This window comes from Cibotium barometz, chromosome 30, assembly GCF_041138505.1.
Source record: "Cibotium barometz isolate CiBa-2024 chromosome 30, ASM4113850v1, whole genome shotgun sequence".
Classification (NCBI taxonomy): Eukaryota; Viridiplantae; Streptophyta; class Polypodiopsida; order Cyatheales; family Cibotiaceae; genus Cibotium; species Cibotium barometz.
In genome coordinates this window covers 20324612-20341490 of record NC_141075.1, presented here as the reverse complement: position 1 = coordinate 20341490, position 16879 = coordinate 20324612, and the positions used below count along the sequence as shown (strand labels likewise).

General features: G+C 40.1%; 1 protein-coding gene across 1 annotated transcript; it reads right to left on the bottom strand.

Annotated features, from left to right (window-relative positions):
- Positions 1-5261: 5261 nt before the first annotated feature.
- On the bottom strand, positions 5262-9157 carry LOC147621253 (uncharacterized). Its single transcript, XM_086823961.1, has 7 exons — positions 8203-9157; positions 7262-7896; positions 7033-7146; positions 6880-6945; positions 6644-6709; positions 6496-6564; positions 5262-6069 (listed from the first exon to the last, which is right to left on the bottom strand). The coding sequence occupies exons 2-7, from the start codon at positions 7769-7771 to the stop codon at positions 5581-5583; spliced, it is 1314 nt and encodes a 437-aa protein (XP_086680087.1). The 5' UTR covers positions 7772-7896; positions 8203-9157; the 3' UTR covers positions 5262-5580.
- Positions 9158-16879: the final 7722 nt, after the last annotated feature.

Sequence of the window (16879 nt, the reverse complement as noted above, 5' to 3'; positions counted from 1 at the left end):
GTCACCCATCCTAGTAGTGTTTGCGTCGTTGCACGCCTAACCTCCACCACTCTATTCCCTTCCAAGCCACAAAAATTGGTAGAGGAGGGATGAAAATGGCCCTAGTCTTCTATTATTTATGTATGATCTCATTATCCCTGGCACTATGCTTGCGGTATTATGTAAACGGCTAGGCCATGACCTTCCAAAATTGGGAGCCAGTTCTCAAGATGTCACCCATCCAACTAGTGTTCACACCACTGCATGCTTAGCCTCCACCACTCTATTCCCTTCCAAGCCACAAAAATTGGTGGAGGAGGGATGATAATGGCCCTAGTATTTTATTATTTATGTATGATCTCATTACCTCTGGCACTATGCATGCGGTATGTAGATGACTAGGCCATGAAAATTCCAACAAAGCACATCCAATATCTCCCTAGAAAGGCTAAGTTCCCATATGTAATATGCGGAAGCTTTGGAGAAGAATCGATAACTTCAATACTTAGAATTCAGCACTCTTTTCGTGACGGAAATTAACGCACAAACTGAAAGGAGAAGTGCAGAAAATAGAGAGAGAGAGGGAGAGATGGAGAGGACACAGTATTGGGTCCCAATCACCCTCTGTAGGGCCCCCACCACGGATGGTGTATTTGCTTTATTAGAATGATGTGAATCTGAAAAGAAAATACAGAATTCTTGACCTTTCTTGGCTGGAAAATCCCTGCCCTTGACCTTTAGTTCTCCACCCCTTTGCTTGGCAACTCCCTTGGCTTGTCTAGCCCTTGATTTGCTTGAGCTCTTGGTGAATAATGAGATGATTGAATAGGATTGTGGCCTCCACTATTTATACTACTTCCCAACAGCAGTCGGCCAGTAGATAAACAGGCGTCCAGTTCTAAATGTCTCCCACGATTGAGATAACAGCATTAAATGCTGGAAAAATCACCTAAGATGCTGTGCATTATTCCCTAGATGACTAGGCATCATGTGCTTGCTTCTAGAGGGCTGGGCACAGCCTTTGCCCACATTCCAAGGACTGAGCAGCCTGTATGGGCTGCCCCATACTTGCCCTACAGCCATGTAAAGGCTGTAAACTCCTAGAATTTGCCTTATTCATGCCCTAGGGCTATCCCATAGCCCCTCCATGGCTAGTGGGTTCAATCAGCCTAGGCCTTCCTGGCCCTCATGGGGGTGGTTCCACACCATTCCCATGCCCACGCTAAGATTCGGGGTAGCCCTATGGGTTGGCCCCTTGTCCTAAACACTAACTACTCAGTGAGATCTGGCATCCGGTACCATACCAAATACACAGAATCACTGACATCATTCTAGAGGGAGACTCATAGCGCGGACTGGCACTATTTCATGTACAGGACAGTGCACACCTGACCTTGGACTCCTATGCAGGACAATGCACACCTGACCTCGGACAACTGAGATGGATCCCTGGCTGACTCGTGGGCTCACATGGGACAAGTTCACCATCCCAGGTCCTGCACCTTCTGTATAGAAATGTTTATGTGGCATCCAAGTGCGGGATGCACGTGACACCATAATATGCACCTTATCATACATTATATACATTTACTATTTAAATATTCTATCAACTTAGGACATATATTACACATACGAAAAATATTAAAGACACATTTAAATTCTTACATGTCTATCTTGACAATAACGTTTGTCATAGAAGTGGGATGTTCAGTTATGGTGCAAAAACCATCGTTCATAAAGGTCACGCTGTGTGAGGCCTTGGATTGTTTAGTCCAAATGTGACATAGATATGATTATGTCAGCTAGCTCCTCTTCAATACGCATACGACCTCTTGTAGCTTGGTTTAGGTTATCATTGGTCAGTTTAAATTTTGCCTCAAAGCTAGTCAAGTCTTTCATCAATTCCAGTTACATTGCTGCTCTTGTGGCACTTTTGAGGTATGTTGATGAGCACTGTGAATATTATTTTTTATCTACTCTAATGTGAGCTGTAATGAGGCCATTTGCTTCCGTGCATCTGACTCTATAGTTTTTGCAGCCTCAACAATGTTGCATTTCTACTCTCAAGCTACTGCTTCTAACTAGATATGCTCATCTGTTGCTCCTCTGTTGCTCCTCGGGGATGCACCTATTTAGAACAACCTTTTTCCCATGGAAGGGACATGTTGCTCCTCTTTCATACCTGAACTATCTTGGTTGACTGCCCTCGAATCTCTATGGTGGGAAAAGTCATCCTAGTCTACCTCTAGCGTGCTTGTATGTAGTACAAAGGCCATACAGGTGCATGAACTCCTCCTTCCAGCAACCTTTCAGACTATTCATGTGATAGTCGCATTGACTAACCTTATCTAGGTCGCCCTATGTGTCAATCATCCACTGCTTCATTTGTGAATATATATCAGGTTTAACTCAAAAAAGAAGAAGTTCCAATTGAGTTTATTGCTTGTGGAAATTGTCAAGCTCGAATAAACATGGCTTTTCTCTTCAAGTCCTTTGATGCAACCTTTTTCTGAGTAAAACAACTAGATTTCTTAGGGCTGACATACTGTAGCACCTATTTGTCCATGCATTCAAACGAGCCAGTCCATGAGAGAGAGAGAGAGAGAGAGAGAGAGAGAGAGAGAGAGAGAGAAACCAACTTGCTTGGAGCATCTAAGTAGTAAAGTTAGAGATATAGGACGTAGTTGGGCAACTCTCTCTAGGTAGAGAGTACAAATTATGCAGAGAACAATCTGTCGAAAATTCTCTAAACTCCAAAAATGCTAGGCTAGGAAAAAAATTGCATAAAGTTTAAAATTCAAAAAGCTGGAGGGATATAGAGAAAGCACAGACTGACAGGAATATTAAAAAAACCTTAAAACTAACAAGGGTTGATGGAACATGGATTTTTGGGAAATGACATTAATAGAACATGAATTTTTAGAAAATTACATTCACACTCGTTCATCTTAGATGTAATTTTACATGCAAATTTGTTTTATTTTCACTCTAGAACACACAGTTCGCAATAGTATATACACCCTTTCATGCTTTGAACCCACAGTTCGCAAAGCAATAAAGTTGAATACGTAAATTTCTATAGACCTTAATTCCTTCCAAGCAAAGCATCAACACCAATTACAAGTGAACTTTCAAAATAAAAAATTGAAGCAAGAGTATAAGTTCTTAGAAGAATACCTTGATTTGTAGAGATAAGGTCGGAGGAGAAAGACTCACATTACGAAAAATTTGGACTCAAATTGGACCCTTTAAGGATTGCTACTCTCTCTACAAAAATGGACTCACCAAATCTGGGCTCTTCTTGAATATGTAAAATTACCCATCATGATATATATCATTGAAAAGGTCTCGAAGAGTAAATTCCAAATGTTCAAACTCTACTCACTTTTGAGTTGATTTGTAATAATTTCACTATGAAGCCATTTTTGTAAAGAGAATACGCCACAATCCTTAAAGGGCTTAATTTGAGTTCAAATTTTCCTAATGACCTTGTCTTACAATTCTTAAGGAGGATTGTCTAAATCTTTAAAACTCCACTAACAAATCCTTGAATATCTTTAATTTCTTGCCATAAAGTTTAGCTTTGATGAAGCGGCTTCACTTCTTACTCCATGGACATTGATTTATCAGCAATAAGCTTTTGAAAGGGAATTATTTCTCTCTTTTTTTGGTCACAACCAATAAGAGGGATATGACGCATAAATTTAATAGCTTGAAGGGGAGATTGGAAGCATCAATTTGCTTGCTATTAGGACATAATTGAGAGAATTTCAAAGTTTGTTACCTAGGCTATCAAAGAGGCAAAAGGGCAAGCTAGATAATTATGCATACATGACTCATTTTGAAGCTTCAAATGAAGGGCCTGAGAAGCATTTATTCTTGGCTGATTTGGGGATGATCAAGAGCATGAGTACAAGCTTTATATCATTAAGGTTTTAACTTGGTTATGCATAAGCTATAGAATTTTGTAAGAGAAGGCTGCAAACTCAGTGAGAAACTTGGTGTTAAGGGAAGGGAGAAGGTAGTAGCACTGATTTTGCTAGAGAGAATAGGCTTCAATGATGAGTTTAAATCACACAGCTAGGCTCTCCTCCTCAAGTGCAGGGCTACAAATCCATCCCCATGAGTTGGGCCATACTAGAAGAGATTGCTCTATTCAATACCCCCTACCTTCCCTTGCAGCTGGCGGCAAAAAAATGGCAGAGAAGAGTTAACTCCCATGCAATAATACTATCTAAATGGGCTCATTCACTTACTCGAGAGCAAGGCATGGGGGCCAAAAGAGTGCCACCACTCCTATCATCTCTGGGTGACAGGTCCTTCTTACTGGTCACACGTCAAGGCTTGCATTAAACAACCAGTTTACTTAATCAGTTTAAATAAGAATTATTCTATGATTAGTGATGAATATATTACGCTTGGATTTACCCAACACAAAAAATTGATGACTCAAGTGAATACTCAGATGGACTTATGAAGTCATTTGAGGAGTGTATGCATGAAGCTTGAATTGAGAAACATGATCTAGATTGATGTAAGAGACAAAATTTATGATGAACTCTTATAGTGGGGGTTGTGTTGGCCTCGTGTATAAGCCCATCTTGAAGAGATACCTGAGGAAGAGTCTGTTTAGCAGATGCGAGGAGTTAAGAGGCAAGGCAACGATAACGGAGTAGCAGGACCCCCCTCGACTTTGACCGTAGGCAGTCGCAGGAGCATGGGTTGAAATCCCACAATCAGCTAGGTGGTTCCAGACCGAAAGAAGCTGGAGAACCCGCCCACACCGAGGACCAACAAGCAACCCGGCCTAGCAGAAAGTGGGAGGTCAGGAGCTTCGGGCTGTTGTGGGAGGACCACCTACAAGTTCAAGCTCTTAACTTAGACCACCTACAAGTTCAAGCTCTTAACTTACTGTCAATAAAAATGTGTATCACATACATACATTCATACATGTATGCATACATATGAGGTACATTACATGTATGTATATAACAATGTATGAGCACTACTTCCTTGCTTGGATCAAACATGGGGAGGATGATTGCTAGGCTCAAAATAAGAATTCTCTCTTCAGACCAGCTGGACATGGCCACAAAGGACAGGCAATGTGAGAATGAGTGGGACAGAAGTGTTGGTGACACTTCAAGTTTACAAAATGAACAGAGATTTACTACTCTCTTGCATATGCATGTATATTAATTTTTTGATAGATAGAAGCTGCATTCATTTTCCCAGGAAAAAGAAAGGGATTAGTAAGGCTCCAAGGAAAGGGCAGCATACAATAGTGTTAAGCTCTGCCAGGTATATTCATATTAATAATGTAACAAGTGCTCCAGCATGTGGTGAAGCTTTGATGACATAGCCCTCATAACCATTAATGCCAATTGGACAAATCATATCTTCTTTTTTCTGAACATGGACAATTTAACTCCCTGCAAATGACAATTTTGTCTTAAGGAGCATGTGACACAAAGTCTAAGCATTTGTACCACTGCTGTAGACACTACTGTATTGCATGGGCAAAACAGATGAGCTCCATTGAGTGTATTGCCCTACAGTGAAGGGCTCCTTAGTCCATAAACCACTTTGCTATGTGAACAATCACCTTGGGGCATCTTCCTTACTCTTTGGCCCGCCCTTACTTGGCGTAGAAGGCAAGCCATGTCCCGCCTTACCGTTCATATTTTCATCGTTGCGCATCTCTTTTGATAATTTGGGCACATTGTCCCCTGACTTGGCAAGACCATCATTCACACCAATATCATTTCTAGCTAGTGCAGCCATTACTCCGGGATTAGCACCACCACTTGCAGCTATAGCCTGCAATTCCATGGCTTGTTTCTCATTCCCACCAGCATCTGAACCCTTGGCTGGCGTAGACGGCTGCCTCGCACCTGTGCTTGAGATTGCCGTTGCTAAAGAAATAGGCATCAAGCAAAGACCCTTGCTTTGCAAGTATTGCATGGCTGCACTCATGTCCTCGTCCATAAGTCGGGCAACTTGTCGCTCTGCAAAGGCTATACCATCTTGGGATGGGCCTGCTGGCCCATTGGCTTGAGCAAGGTTTGCTGCAATGAAGTTAGCAGCTCCCTGTAGGAACAAAAGAAGAAAGCTTACTTGCAATTCATCTCTTTTTTTTCGTAATAGAAGATATATCACGAAAAATTACTTTACAAATGGCCACATGGCCGCCATGTGATGTACTAGCTTTCCCTCACTAATTACTCCAAACCACAGGTGTAGCTCGGAGTACCCTCATCTAATATATGGCTGTCTCTCTCTCTCTCTCTCTCTCTCTCTCACACACACACACACACACACACACACTTTTTTTTTTTTGTAATATCCCTCTTTCACACATACACACACGTGTGTGTGCACACAGACATACATGTGTTGGTTTTAACACACACACATGCACCACGGCAAAGAAACAAAGTTGTGGTGTTAGTTTTAATACCTGTGATCATCACATATTCAAAAGGATGAAAATTTGCCCAAAAAACATACATTTACCTCAACTGGGAGATCAGCCAGGAGTGGAGCAGCAGCGCCAGTACCACCGAGCCTACACATGCTCAAACACTGGGAGATAAAGCATATAATCAGGATACTGTGAATTGACTACATCAAACTCCCAAAAATGATGAGTTGTGATAACAACCTTGACTTGCATCTGCAAAAACTTAACATAGCCGATGATCTCATCCAACATCGAAGCTTTGTCGGTCTGCACATGTCAAAGAGTCTTCTATTTCAATCAAAAGATATGGCCAGAAGGATTCAGCACATGAAGTCCTAACCATATTCATAAAAATAGCAAGTAAATGTCAAATATAGGACTCAACAGAACCCTATAACAGTGTGAATAGGTTTTACAGCAGCTTCCAGGAAGTTTACCTTATTAGAATCTGGTACAAGCTCCTGAAGTGCTTTCATCCTCTCTGCAATCCTCTCCCTGCGGTTCTGCCACAAAAGAATATGTATGATTAAGATCTTGAAGACAGCATGCAGTGGGAGAATGTGAGAAAAAAAAATCAATGGTGTACTTACCCGCTCAGCAATGCTGTGTGGATCTGTAGCTTGACCACGACGCGCTCTTACACGTGGTCTTATGGTTCCGTTCATTGTCTGGTCCACATTGGCTTGTGGTTGTGCACCATGAATCTATGTTAACATGATGCCATAACCTTGTCAGGCCATGAAAAGCATGCTAGCATGGGAAAGAGTACCGAGGGTAACAAACCTACTCATGAAGATGATATCAGGAAATTTCACTCACCATATTCGGTGTCATGGTATCGTCATCGCCTCTTGTTCTTTTGCCCAGATGCAGGTCATTCCGCATCCCCTCTCCAGATGAAGGAAAAGGGCCTAGTTTTCCCTGGCCCATGCTTGAAGGCAATGGTGGCATGCTGCCCATGAAGGGTTCTCTCCATGGTGCTGCCATTAGGGTTGGCGACTGAGAGGATTGCTGAAACCCAGGACCCGCGAAACCATTGCTTTCGACCACCGGAGACCCTCTGGCCGGACCTCTTACAGAGGATGCAGTCTTGTTCAGCTGCAGGTGTTCCTGATGGGAATCAAACAAGACATCTTGATGATCTTGGGAAGCACCATGGGGGGGTCCTTGGTTCTCCATAACACCGGCCAAATGGCCAGAAGAAGGCATCATATGAATTGAACCCATTTTTGACAAACCCTGCAGAGCCCCAATGGTGTCAACAGCCATGCTGCCAACCCCATCTCCCCATGATGAGGCTGAAAGCATTTGCTCAAAAATGTCATCCATATTACAAGCCAATGTGTGCTCAAACCCCTAAATCTGTCCCTTGAAGTACTCCTGTGGTCATATGTTATAAGCTCTGAGAGGCCAGCAAAGTTCACCACACAAAGGGCTTATTTACAGAGCAGCACCTGTACTTTCCAAGCAACATGAAGGGAAAATTTCAGTCAAAGACTAATAACATGCTCTTGATAACACAAATAAGAGCACTCTATAGCCCCCTTTCAGTATCAAGCCATGCATTCCAACAGTCTAAATGGGATGCCATGTTTTCCACATAATTATTATCAACACAAATGAGAGCACTCTACAGCCCCCTTTCAATATCAAGCCATAGAAAGTCTAAAAGGGATGCCATATGGAATAGCACCATCCCGTTGACTTTTGAGACTATCCAAAGGATTCATAAAGACAAAGCAAAACATCAAAGACATAACCTTTGGAGTAGCAACAAGCAATCAAGAAACTCGGGCACCAATTATTGAGTTGAATCCTGTCTTCGGTTTGGGAGTATGCAGTCTTTATAAGATCCTAAATCTTTGAAAAGCCTCTGCAAGCCTCTCAGCCTAGGCAGCATGAATTACTTTCTTTGTTCACAACTGAATGGGCACAATTGCAGGAGCTTATGTTATTAATGTAACCTTTGAGAGGATGCTAACAGATCTATGTGCTTCTGGGATGATGGTGGGCTTGATCCAATGGAAATGAGAGCTCTCATCTGGTTGCAAAAACTGATAGGAGGAAAACCTTTGAAAATGGCCTGGTAGGAAAAGTGGGCGGAGATGGCAAGCTTGAAGGCCCATAAGAGGGAACAAGGGGTAGATGGGAGGGGAAGGGGAAGGGGAAGGGGGGGACTGGTAGAATTGAAGAGTGAAATCGGCTCTGGTGTTAGAGGAGCGATTGGTACAGGGAAGGGGGTAAAAACTGTCAAAGGTGTTTCATCTTCTTTCCTGTTTGCTGGTCAAAGACGCTACTGGCCAGAAGAACAGGTGGGCGATAAGACACACACACACACACACACACACACACACACACACACACACACACACAGACTTGCAAGAGGGGAATTTGGAAAGGCTGCAGCAGCAGAAGGTTTGCGAGGCGGGGGGGGGGAGGGGGGCCCGGAGGGGCAAAAATTCTGCTGTGACAGATGGAATGTGGGATGGGTCGCGGCGATGCGACTGCGGAAGGGGGGTGGGGGGGAGGAGGGCCAGGCAGGGGGGAAGGAGAATATCATGAATTGGACAAGGGCACAACAATAAACACTGAATGAGTGTGAGAATGAGAGAGAGAACATTGTTCTCTAACTTCTCTGTGCGGGCTCTGGGGGCAGTGATGAAATACGGTGATCTCAGCTTTCGCCTGTATGTGCGTGTGCGTGTGTGTGTGTGTGAGAGACAGTGTGTGTGGGGGGTGGGAGAGAGGAGGGAGGTATGTGCGTGTGTGGGGGGGGCTAGAGAGAGGAGGGAGGTGGGCCGTAGAGAGAGAGGGAGAGAGAGAGAGAGAGAGAGAGAGAGAGAGAGAGGGAGTCGGCCGGTGCACAAAGTTGACTGCTGTGCATTAAGGGGACATAGAAAACGCCAGTTAGAGGGGACTGGACAGCTACCTTTGGGATATCGTGTTACAATGTGCACCCCAAAAAAAAAAGAAAAAAAGATTAGTTCCTTATGGTTATGGTTGTAACCTATGCTTTTTTGACGGCAACCATCTACTTTCCCTTTGACTATTCCAAATTCCCATTACCTTGCACATTGCTAACCACATTGTTATATTTCAATTAGAATATATTTTCCTCTGCTTGGGCACCCGGCCGCATACAACTTCATTTATTCGGAAGTTGAAACATATAAATAGAAACTTTTTAACCCGATCAAGAGAAGCTTGGTGCCTCTCTGACCACCATGGTGGCCAATCCAATACCTTTAATAAAAACAGGTAGTAAAACTAGGCACAATGGTCAGGAATCGTGAAAACCACCTTTGTTAATAGTAAAAACTAGTTCGGCACCTTTCAAACCATTTTACAACTACATGCAAAACTAGGTAGAACAATGTAAAACATGCATTTGGGGTGCAAGAGCTCCATTTTGAAATAAAATATGTGAACTTAAATCAAGGCAACTCCATTGCTTAAAATTGGCCATGCGTAAACAACCTATTTGATTGTCATTCTTTTACATGCCCATTACAAAACAGTGAAAGACGTGAAAAGGATTTGGTTGTCTTTAATGCAAATGGACAACTATATTGAATATGATGTCTAGAGAAGCTTTTACATGTGTGCATAACATGCGTATTGCCTAGAAGTATTGCTAATATGAGCTCGCTTAGGAATTACAAAATAAGAGTCATTTGTTATCAAATCACCCACAACTCTAAGCAGGTAACTTAAGCCATGTATTCACTTTTACCATCACCATTAGCACAAATACCCCAACTTACAAGCTATAATATCTAACGTCAACTCTTGATTGATGCTTCAACACAATGGTTATATTAACACTTATGAAACGATTATACTATGCCCAAGCTTACAAAAACGGCCAAAACTTGCAAGAACATAAAGAAATCTACATTGATAGTGGAATCTTCAATCATTGGAAAGAAGAGAAGATAGATTGTCAACTGCATGTTGTATAATAAAGTCCCTTAGAATGTAGTGGAAACAAGTTGTACAAGAAAATAAATGGATACCGTAAGGGTAGCTTCATACATAGTATGCACCCTTTGCCCATTGAACCTAGCTCTCCATATACTCTATTATTCTTTATTCTTGTATTTCTTGCTGCTCAAGTTCTACAGAGTTCTAGAGAGGACTCTATGTAGATAGATGCCTTGTTCTCACAAAGGTCTTCTCTTTCGTAGTGTTGCCTACTATAGTAAGGGGTCAATATGCAGTAACCCTTTTAAAACTCCCTATGACAAATAGACATGTGGACTCATGGGTGAGACCACATACCCTTGTGGGACACAACCATGTGGCGCTATCATGCTCGTGTGAACAAGCGCCCAAGGAGGAGTGTAGGTTGATAGGAATCAAGGAGAGGGACGAACACTAAATAATGTGAAATCTCAACACTTTGATAAATTATGTAATTTGAATATGAAACAAGTAGTCAAATTCCATTTGCAAATGATGTCCTGCCAATTTTTTGATGACTTATCTATTGATTACACGTAATAACTCTTTCACACCTCGATGAACTACAAATCCCTATCACCAATAGATAATAAGATTATGTTTAAATAAGAGAGTACAACAATGAAAAGACACCTATTTTTTAATCTAACCTCTCAACATCATCCATATTTTCCTATTACAATTCTTTAAATGATGATACAAAATACCAAAGAGATATCCACTCCTCACATAGTACAGAATGCAAAGTAATCATCATTCACTCTTTGGAAATAAATAGGCATCCTCCATCTCTCACACAAAAGCAAGGGCACACAACCGTCCCACACATGCACACATATATTTCAAGTGATTAAATCACTAAGGTAAAATCCAAAATCTTTCTTCTAATTAGAGGAAAAAAATCTAACAAAGCCTTGCTCATTGGGTTGAGATTATTTAACAAAGACAAGGATTGGCCACACAATCTACTTCTTAAGAGGGTTGATATCCGGATTACTAAGCTCTTTCTCATTGCCAAGAGATTAAGATGTCCCAGATATGGACACCATATTGGCTACAAAGGAGCCAACTCATGATGACTAAAAACTACATAATTTTCACAGCTATGTAGCCTACATACATAGAAACCAATTTTTGTTTTTGACTTTGCAATTCCAAAGTCTTAGAAATATGTCTATGTGGTTCTTACATATATTAGTCAAAATGGAAAGTATTGGCAGCATTGATGTTTTTGTTAATTTTTGGCACTGATGGAAAGTATTGGAAATCATTTTTTAACATCAAGCTAATATGGTACCTAAATTTATTTTCACATTAATTAATTAATTCGAGAGAGGGGACCTTAGCGTTGGCGGGTTAATGATGTGTAAGGCTTAACCTTAGCATGGTGGGCGGTGTTGATTTAGGGGACAAACTCTTCTAGAGTCTTCATGGTCTCGCCACCATCCCACATTCTAAATCCTTCACTAGAAGCCTTTAAAAGGCCTCGCTTTCTGGATGCTTCTAGTCATGGAAGATTGGAGGACCCCATGTGCTATATATACACGTCTGCTCATTCGTCTCTCTTTCGGGACTAGTGCTTTTGACTATGGGTGACCCTCTCTCACACACATGGGAAAGCATGGCGTTCTTGTCTTATGAATATGAGAGAGGTGATTTGATAGTTGAAAGAGAAACGTTTTAATTTCTTGTGAATATGAGAGAGCTGATTCTACAAGAGGAAAAAAACATGTTGCCACGACATAGAGATAAAAAACAAGCTCTGTTGAGACTGAGAGAGAAAAAATGTGTTGTCTGAACATTTTTGTTGTTTGTCTACTTGAATACGTCTGTATCATATATTGTGGTATTCTAATATTAAAATTACATTTTTTATATTAGTCAAACTTCAATGTTAGGTTAAAGTTTAAATTTAAAAAAAAACTAAGGTCAAACTTCAATGTTAGGTTAATGTTTAATTTTTAAAAAAAAACTAAGGTCTAACATTAAGGTTTAACTTTCGATACCTTAGGGTAGACTAAGGTGTTAATTACTTAATCAAGCTCGATAGGGCTTGATTAATTAATTAATACCTATGTAGGGTGAATATGTTTGTTAAAGCCCACAACTTATGCAAAAGAAAGAGACCTCACACTTGAGGGCAAGAACTAACAGCATTCCTTGGGACCCACCTGTGCACATACCAAAACATTAAGGTAGTACATCTGCAACAATGAAGTAAAAAATGTGTCTTCAATGCATTGATACCAAGGAAACTTGCCAAATTAAGAAGCAACTTACCTTGAAATATATAAATGGAAATAGTGAAGCAATTGGTAGGTCTATAAATAATCAATCCAAAAGAGGTAATTAGAAACATATGGTATTCAAACCTTTGGCATGGAGAAATCAAGATGAACACGAATAGCAAAGAAATCTTATCATGTAGCATCCATTGAAAACCAAATACTAAAAGAGCTTCCTAATTTCATAACCAAGAACCTAACACATTTTCTAGATGCTCCAGGCATCTTGAAACTATAGCCTGGGGGGGTCCAAAAAACAAGATGTGATGTGAACATGGTTTTCCACATGGCTAGTTGCAGCTTCTCTTTTAAAAGGTACAACTACTAAGGAGAAGCCTTGTCTTTGGTCATTTCGACTACTAGTTGCAGCTTCTCTTTTAAAAGGTACAACTACTATAGCCTGGGGGGGTCCAAAAAACAAGATGTGATGTGAACATGGTTTTCCACATGGCTAGTTGCAGCTTCTCTTTTAAAAGGTACAACTACTAAGGAGAAGCCTTGTCTTTGGTCATTTCGACACTTTAGTGATCTAGGGCTTGGGATTTTAGGCGTGTCCCATATTTTGGAATCTTTCAAGGTGATGAAAGCAGACAACATGTAATTCACAGCCGAGTGTTCTTGAAAGGAGACCAAGAGCAAAAGATTTCAAATTTTTGGCTTAGAGCATATATAATTCAACCAAAACACTTGATTTTTCTTATTGAACTCACATTCAAAGCCCCCTACATACTCTATATCACCTATTATAATGTTATATATGTACTTCGAATGGTACTTCAAATGTACCACTAGCCTTAGACAAGTTTGGAGTAGGATTTTGGAAGCCTAAACTCCATAATAATAAACGGGATTTAAAATTATCACTATAGACACCGCACCATTGATTGAGTAGTAAACCTATTCACCTTTGAGAGCCATTATCATCATCTTTGTTATACTAATAAAAATTTATGTTCTACTTAGTAATTTGGCTTCTTTTAGGTATCTTTGTAGCGATCCTGATTATAGAAGAGGAGTTAAGGGTGCACATGTGTGTCAATGCATATGTGCATGGTGGATTTCAATTGCTTTCTTGATCTAAGAAAAATTAGAAAGTCCCATAAATGTCTTCATACTCTTGGTTATAATATCATATATGGTGGCTAAATGACATTGTTCTCGTGAATTTCTACATCGTTTATAGTATTTTTTCTTGCTATAAGAGATTGGGTATTGTCAAGCAACCAAAAAAAGCACTATGGAAGGAAGATGATGCAAAGATGGAGGGAAAGACAAAAAACTGAGTGGGGCAACTTACAAGGGCTAGTCATGCTAAGCTAAGGGGTAGCTACAGTAGTTGCCTTATTTTTCATAATTGTTTGTGAGAAATTAATTACTATTTATGAGAAATTAATTACTATTTGTTGAGACACATATGAGGAGCTTGGTTGAGTGTAATTATCTATTATTGAGAGTGGTGCCAAGTAACCAAAACAAGAGATTGGGTATTGTCAAGTAACCAAAAACAAAAGAGATTGGTTGAGTGCAATTATCTACTAACTAACATTGCTTTATTGGATTTCTACATCTTTTATAGTATTTCTTCTTGCTATAAGAGATAGGGTATTGTCAAGCAACCAAAAAAATCACTAAGAAAGGAAGAAGATGCAAAGATGGAGGGAAAGACAAAAAGCCAAGTGGGGCAACTTACAAGGCATGAAAGTTATAACCTATAATGTAATTAAATCCCCTAGCCCAATGATTAAAAATTTTAGACTCAAGTGGACAATGCCGAGATTAAGTGACAATCATGACCATGTATGAAAGTTAGAGCCTATGTTGTAATTAAAGCTCCTAGCCCAATGATTAAAAATTTAGACTCAAATGGCAACAATAGTTACCCAAAATGGCTTACAATCAATTTTAATATCCATTACTTCAAAGAAAAACAAATATAAGCAATTATCTAACATATATATAAGATTCGTTCTTTTAGACTAATCTTAACCTTAAAAATGCAAAAAGAAAAAATTGACAAGATGTAAACGATCCAATTTTCCTTTACTAATCAAATCTCTCCACTCCCCAACCATGAGGGTTGTGTTTTGACAAGCACCCTTGTCCATCAAACTTGATGGGAAAGATAAGACTTGCAAGTTTTTCGCTATTTACATGTAATTTTGGATGGCTGAGAATCATTTTTACAAGTTTTTTAGGCCCAAATACCCAAAAAACATGCATGATGTCATCAAAAATAAAAAATCAATCCTTCTCCCCACTATATCTTGCTAAAGGCAAGATCAACAAAAATATGATTAAGGGAGAGAGAACACTTATAATGATCATTGATTTTAGAAGAGAAGAGTGAAGTTCGAGTCCTTGAAATGAGGGAGCAGATCCTTGTAGTGAGCACACTGACACATATACATATACATATATATATATATATACATATATACATATATACATCCTTGTATATGTATATCCTTCAAATACACACACCATGAAACTTTAATCTTCAGATATATAAAACCTTCTTGAAGTGTGTGCAAAAAGCAGTCGAAAGAAACTGTGGACGACCAAGTCAGTGTGGTGATCGTACCCCCTATCATATATACTTCAGTCAAATATTAAATCTCAGAAGAGCCACACCAAGTGCCAAGTGGTCTAGTGTTAAAAGCCTAAGATCTCTCTAGATAATCAACATGCATAAATCAAGCATAAACTCTACCACACCCAACCACTCCCGAGCTCAAGGGTTGCACACATGAAATATAATGGAGTACCACATACCTTAACCTTGGTGTCCCATACCACCAAGAGGTATGACTCCAATACAATAGCACTCAGCTCTATAGTGAAATGACAAGAATGTAGATACAATCCTCTATACAAGAGAACATCCCTTGAGTGTGCCCCATGCCCCTATTATATAGGAGGGCCCTTAAGTGACTCTTGACTCTCCATTTCCCATGTGTGACCCTTGGATGCCTGAACCTAACCTTAACCCTTAAGGTTAGTCCTAACCCATGCTCCACTAAAGCTTGTTCCCATGCTCCCATGCTCACAAGCCTAATGTGGGTTATCCTCCTAGTATATACACATATAATGTGCACATAACATACTTCCCCTCTCTCAAAACATTGTACTCTTGCAATGAAAAGAAGGGAATCTGCGCTGAACATTCTCAACCGACTCCCAAGTCGAATCCTCTATTTCCCTACCTTTCCACAAAATTTTAACCTCAGGGAGATTAGTCGACTACGAAGTTTCCTTTCCTTGAATTCAAGCACCTTTTCAGGTTCGTGTGGAATATAAGATAAATCCTTGACTTCAACGAGTTCTTGAGGAGTAATTGTGTTATCCTCACCTCCCAGCTTCTCTTTCAATGAAAGACTGGATGAACTCTAACATGTGGAGGCAGTTTTAGTTCATATGCAACCGTGCCAATTCGACGTATAACTCGAAATGGACCACAATATCTAGGAGATAATTTCGAGCATTTTCTCGTTTTGATAAAGTCTGAGAGTCTTTAGGAACTTTTAAATAAACCAACGCTCCTGGTTCAAAAGACCGAGATGAGCGTCCTCTATCAGCATAAAATTGTGCTCTATCCTTTAAAGGCATGGAGACAATATCTTTACGGGTCTTAGTTTATGGTCTTAAGATCATCAATCTTTACAGTATATTTGTGATCGACCGGACTTAAAAGGTAGAAAAGCCAGATGGGCTGAGTTGATGAGGATTTCGATTTTATGATTAAATACAGGAAGGGTAGCTTAAGTCGCATTGCTGATGCGTTGAGTCGAATTGGTGAAGTTAATGAACTTTGCTTCACTAAGATTACTCCTAACTTGTACGATTCACTCAGGGAAAAATGCAGCACATATATTTTCTTTGGAAAATATTGGAATTTGGCAAAATCAGGGTCCAACTCTGAAGTAGATCAAAACCTGGTGAAAGGAAAAGCCAAGCAATTTTTTCTTCGAAATGGTCTTTTATTCCGAAATGAGATAAGGTTTGCGTGCCAGATGTGCCGAAAATTAAGTTAAGGATCCTATTTGAGTGCCATGACGCACCATCGGCAGGACATCTTGATATACAATGTACCTTGGCTTTATTTAGAAGAACATTTTATTGGCCAAAAATGAAAGATTTTATTCAGAGTTATGTGGTCTAATGTCATCAATGTCAGATAAACAATGCCCTT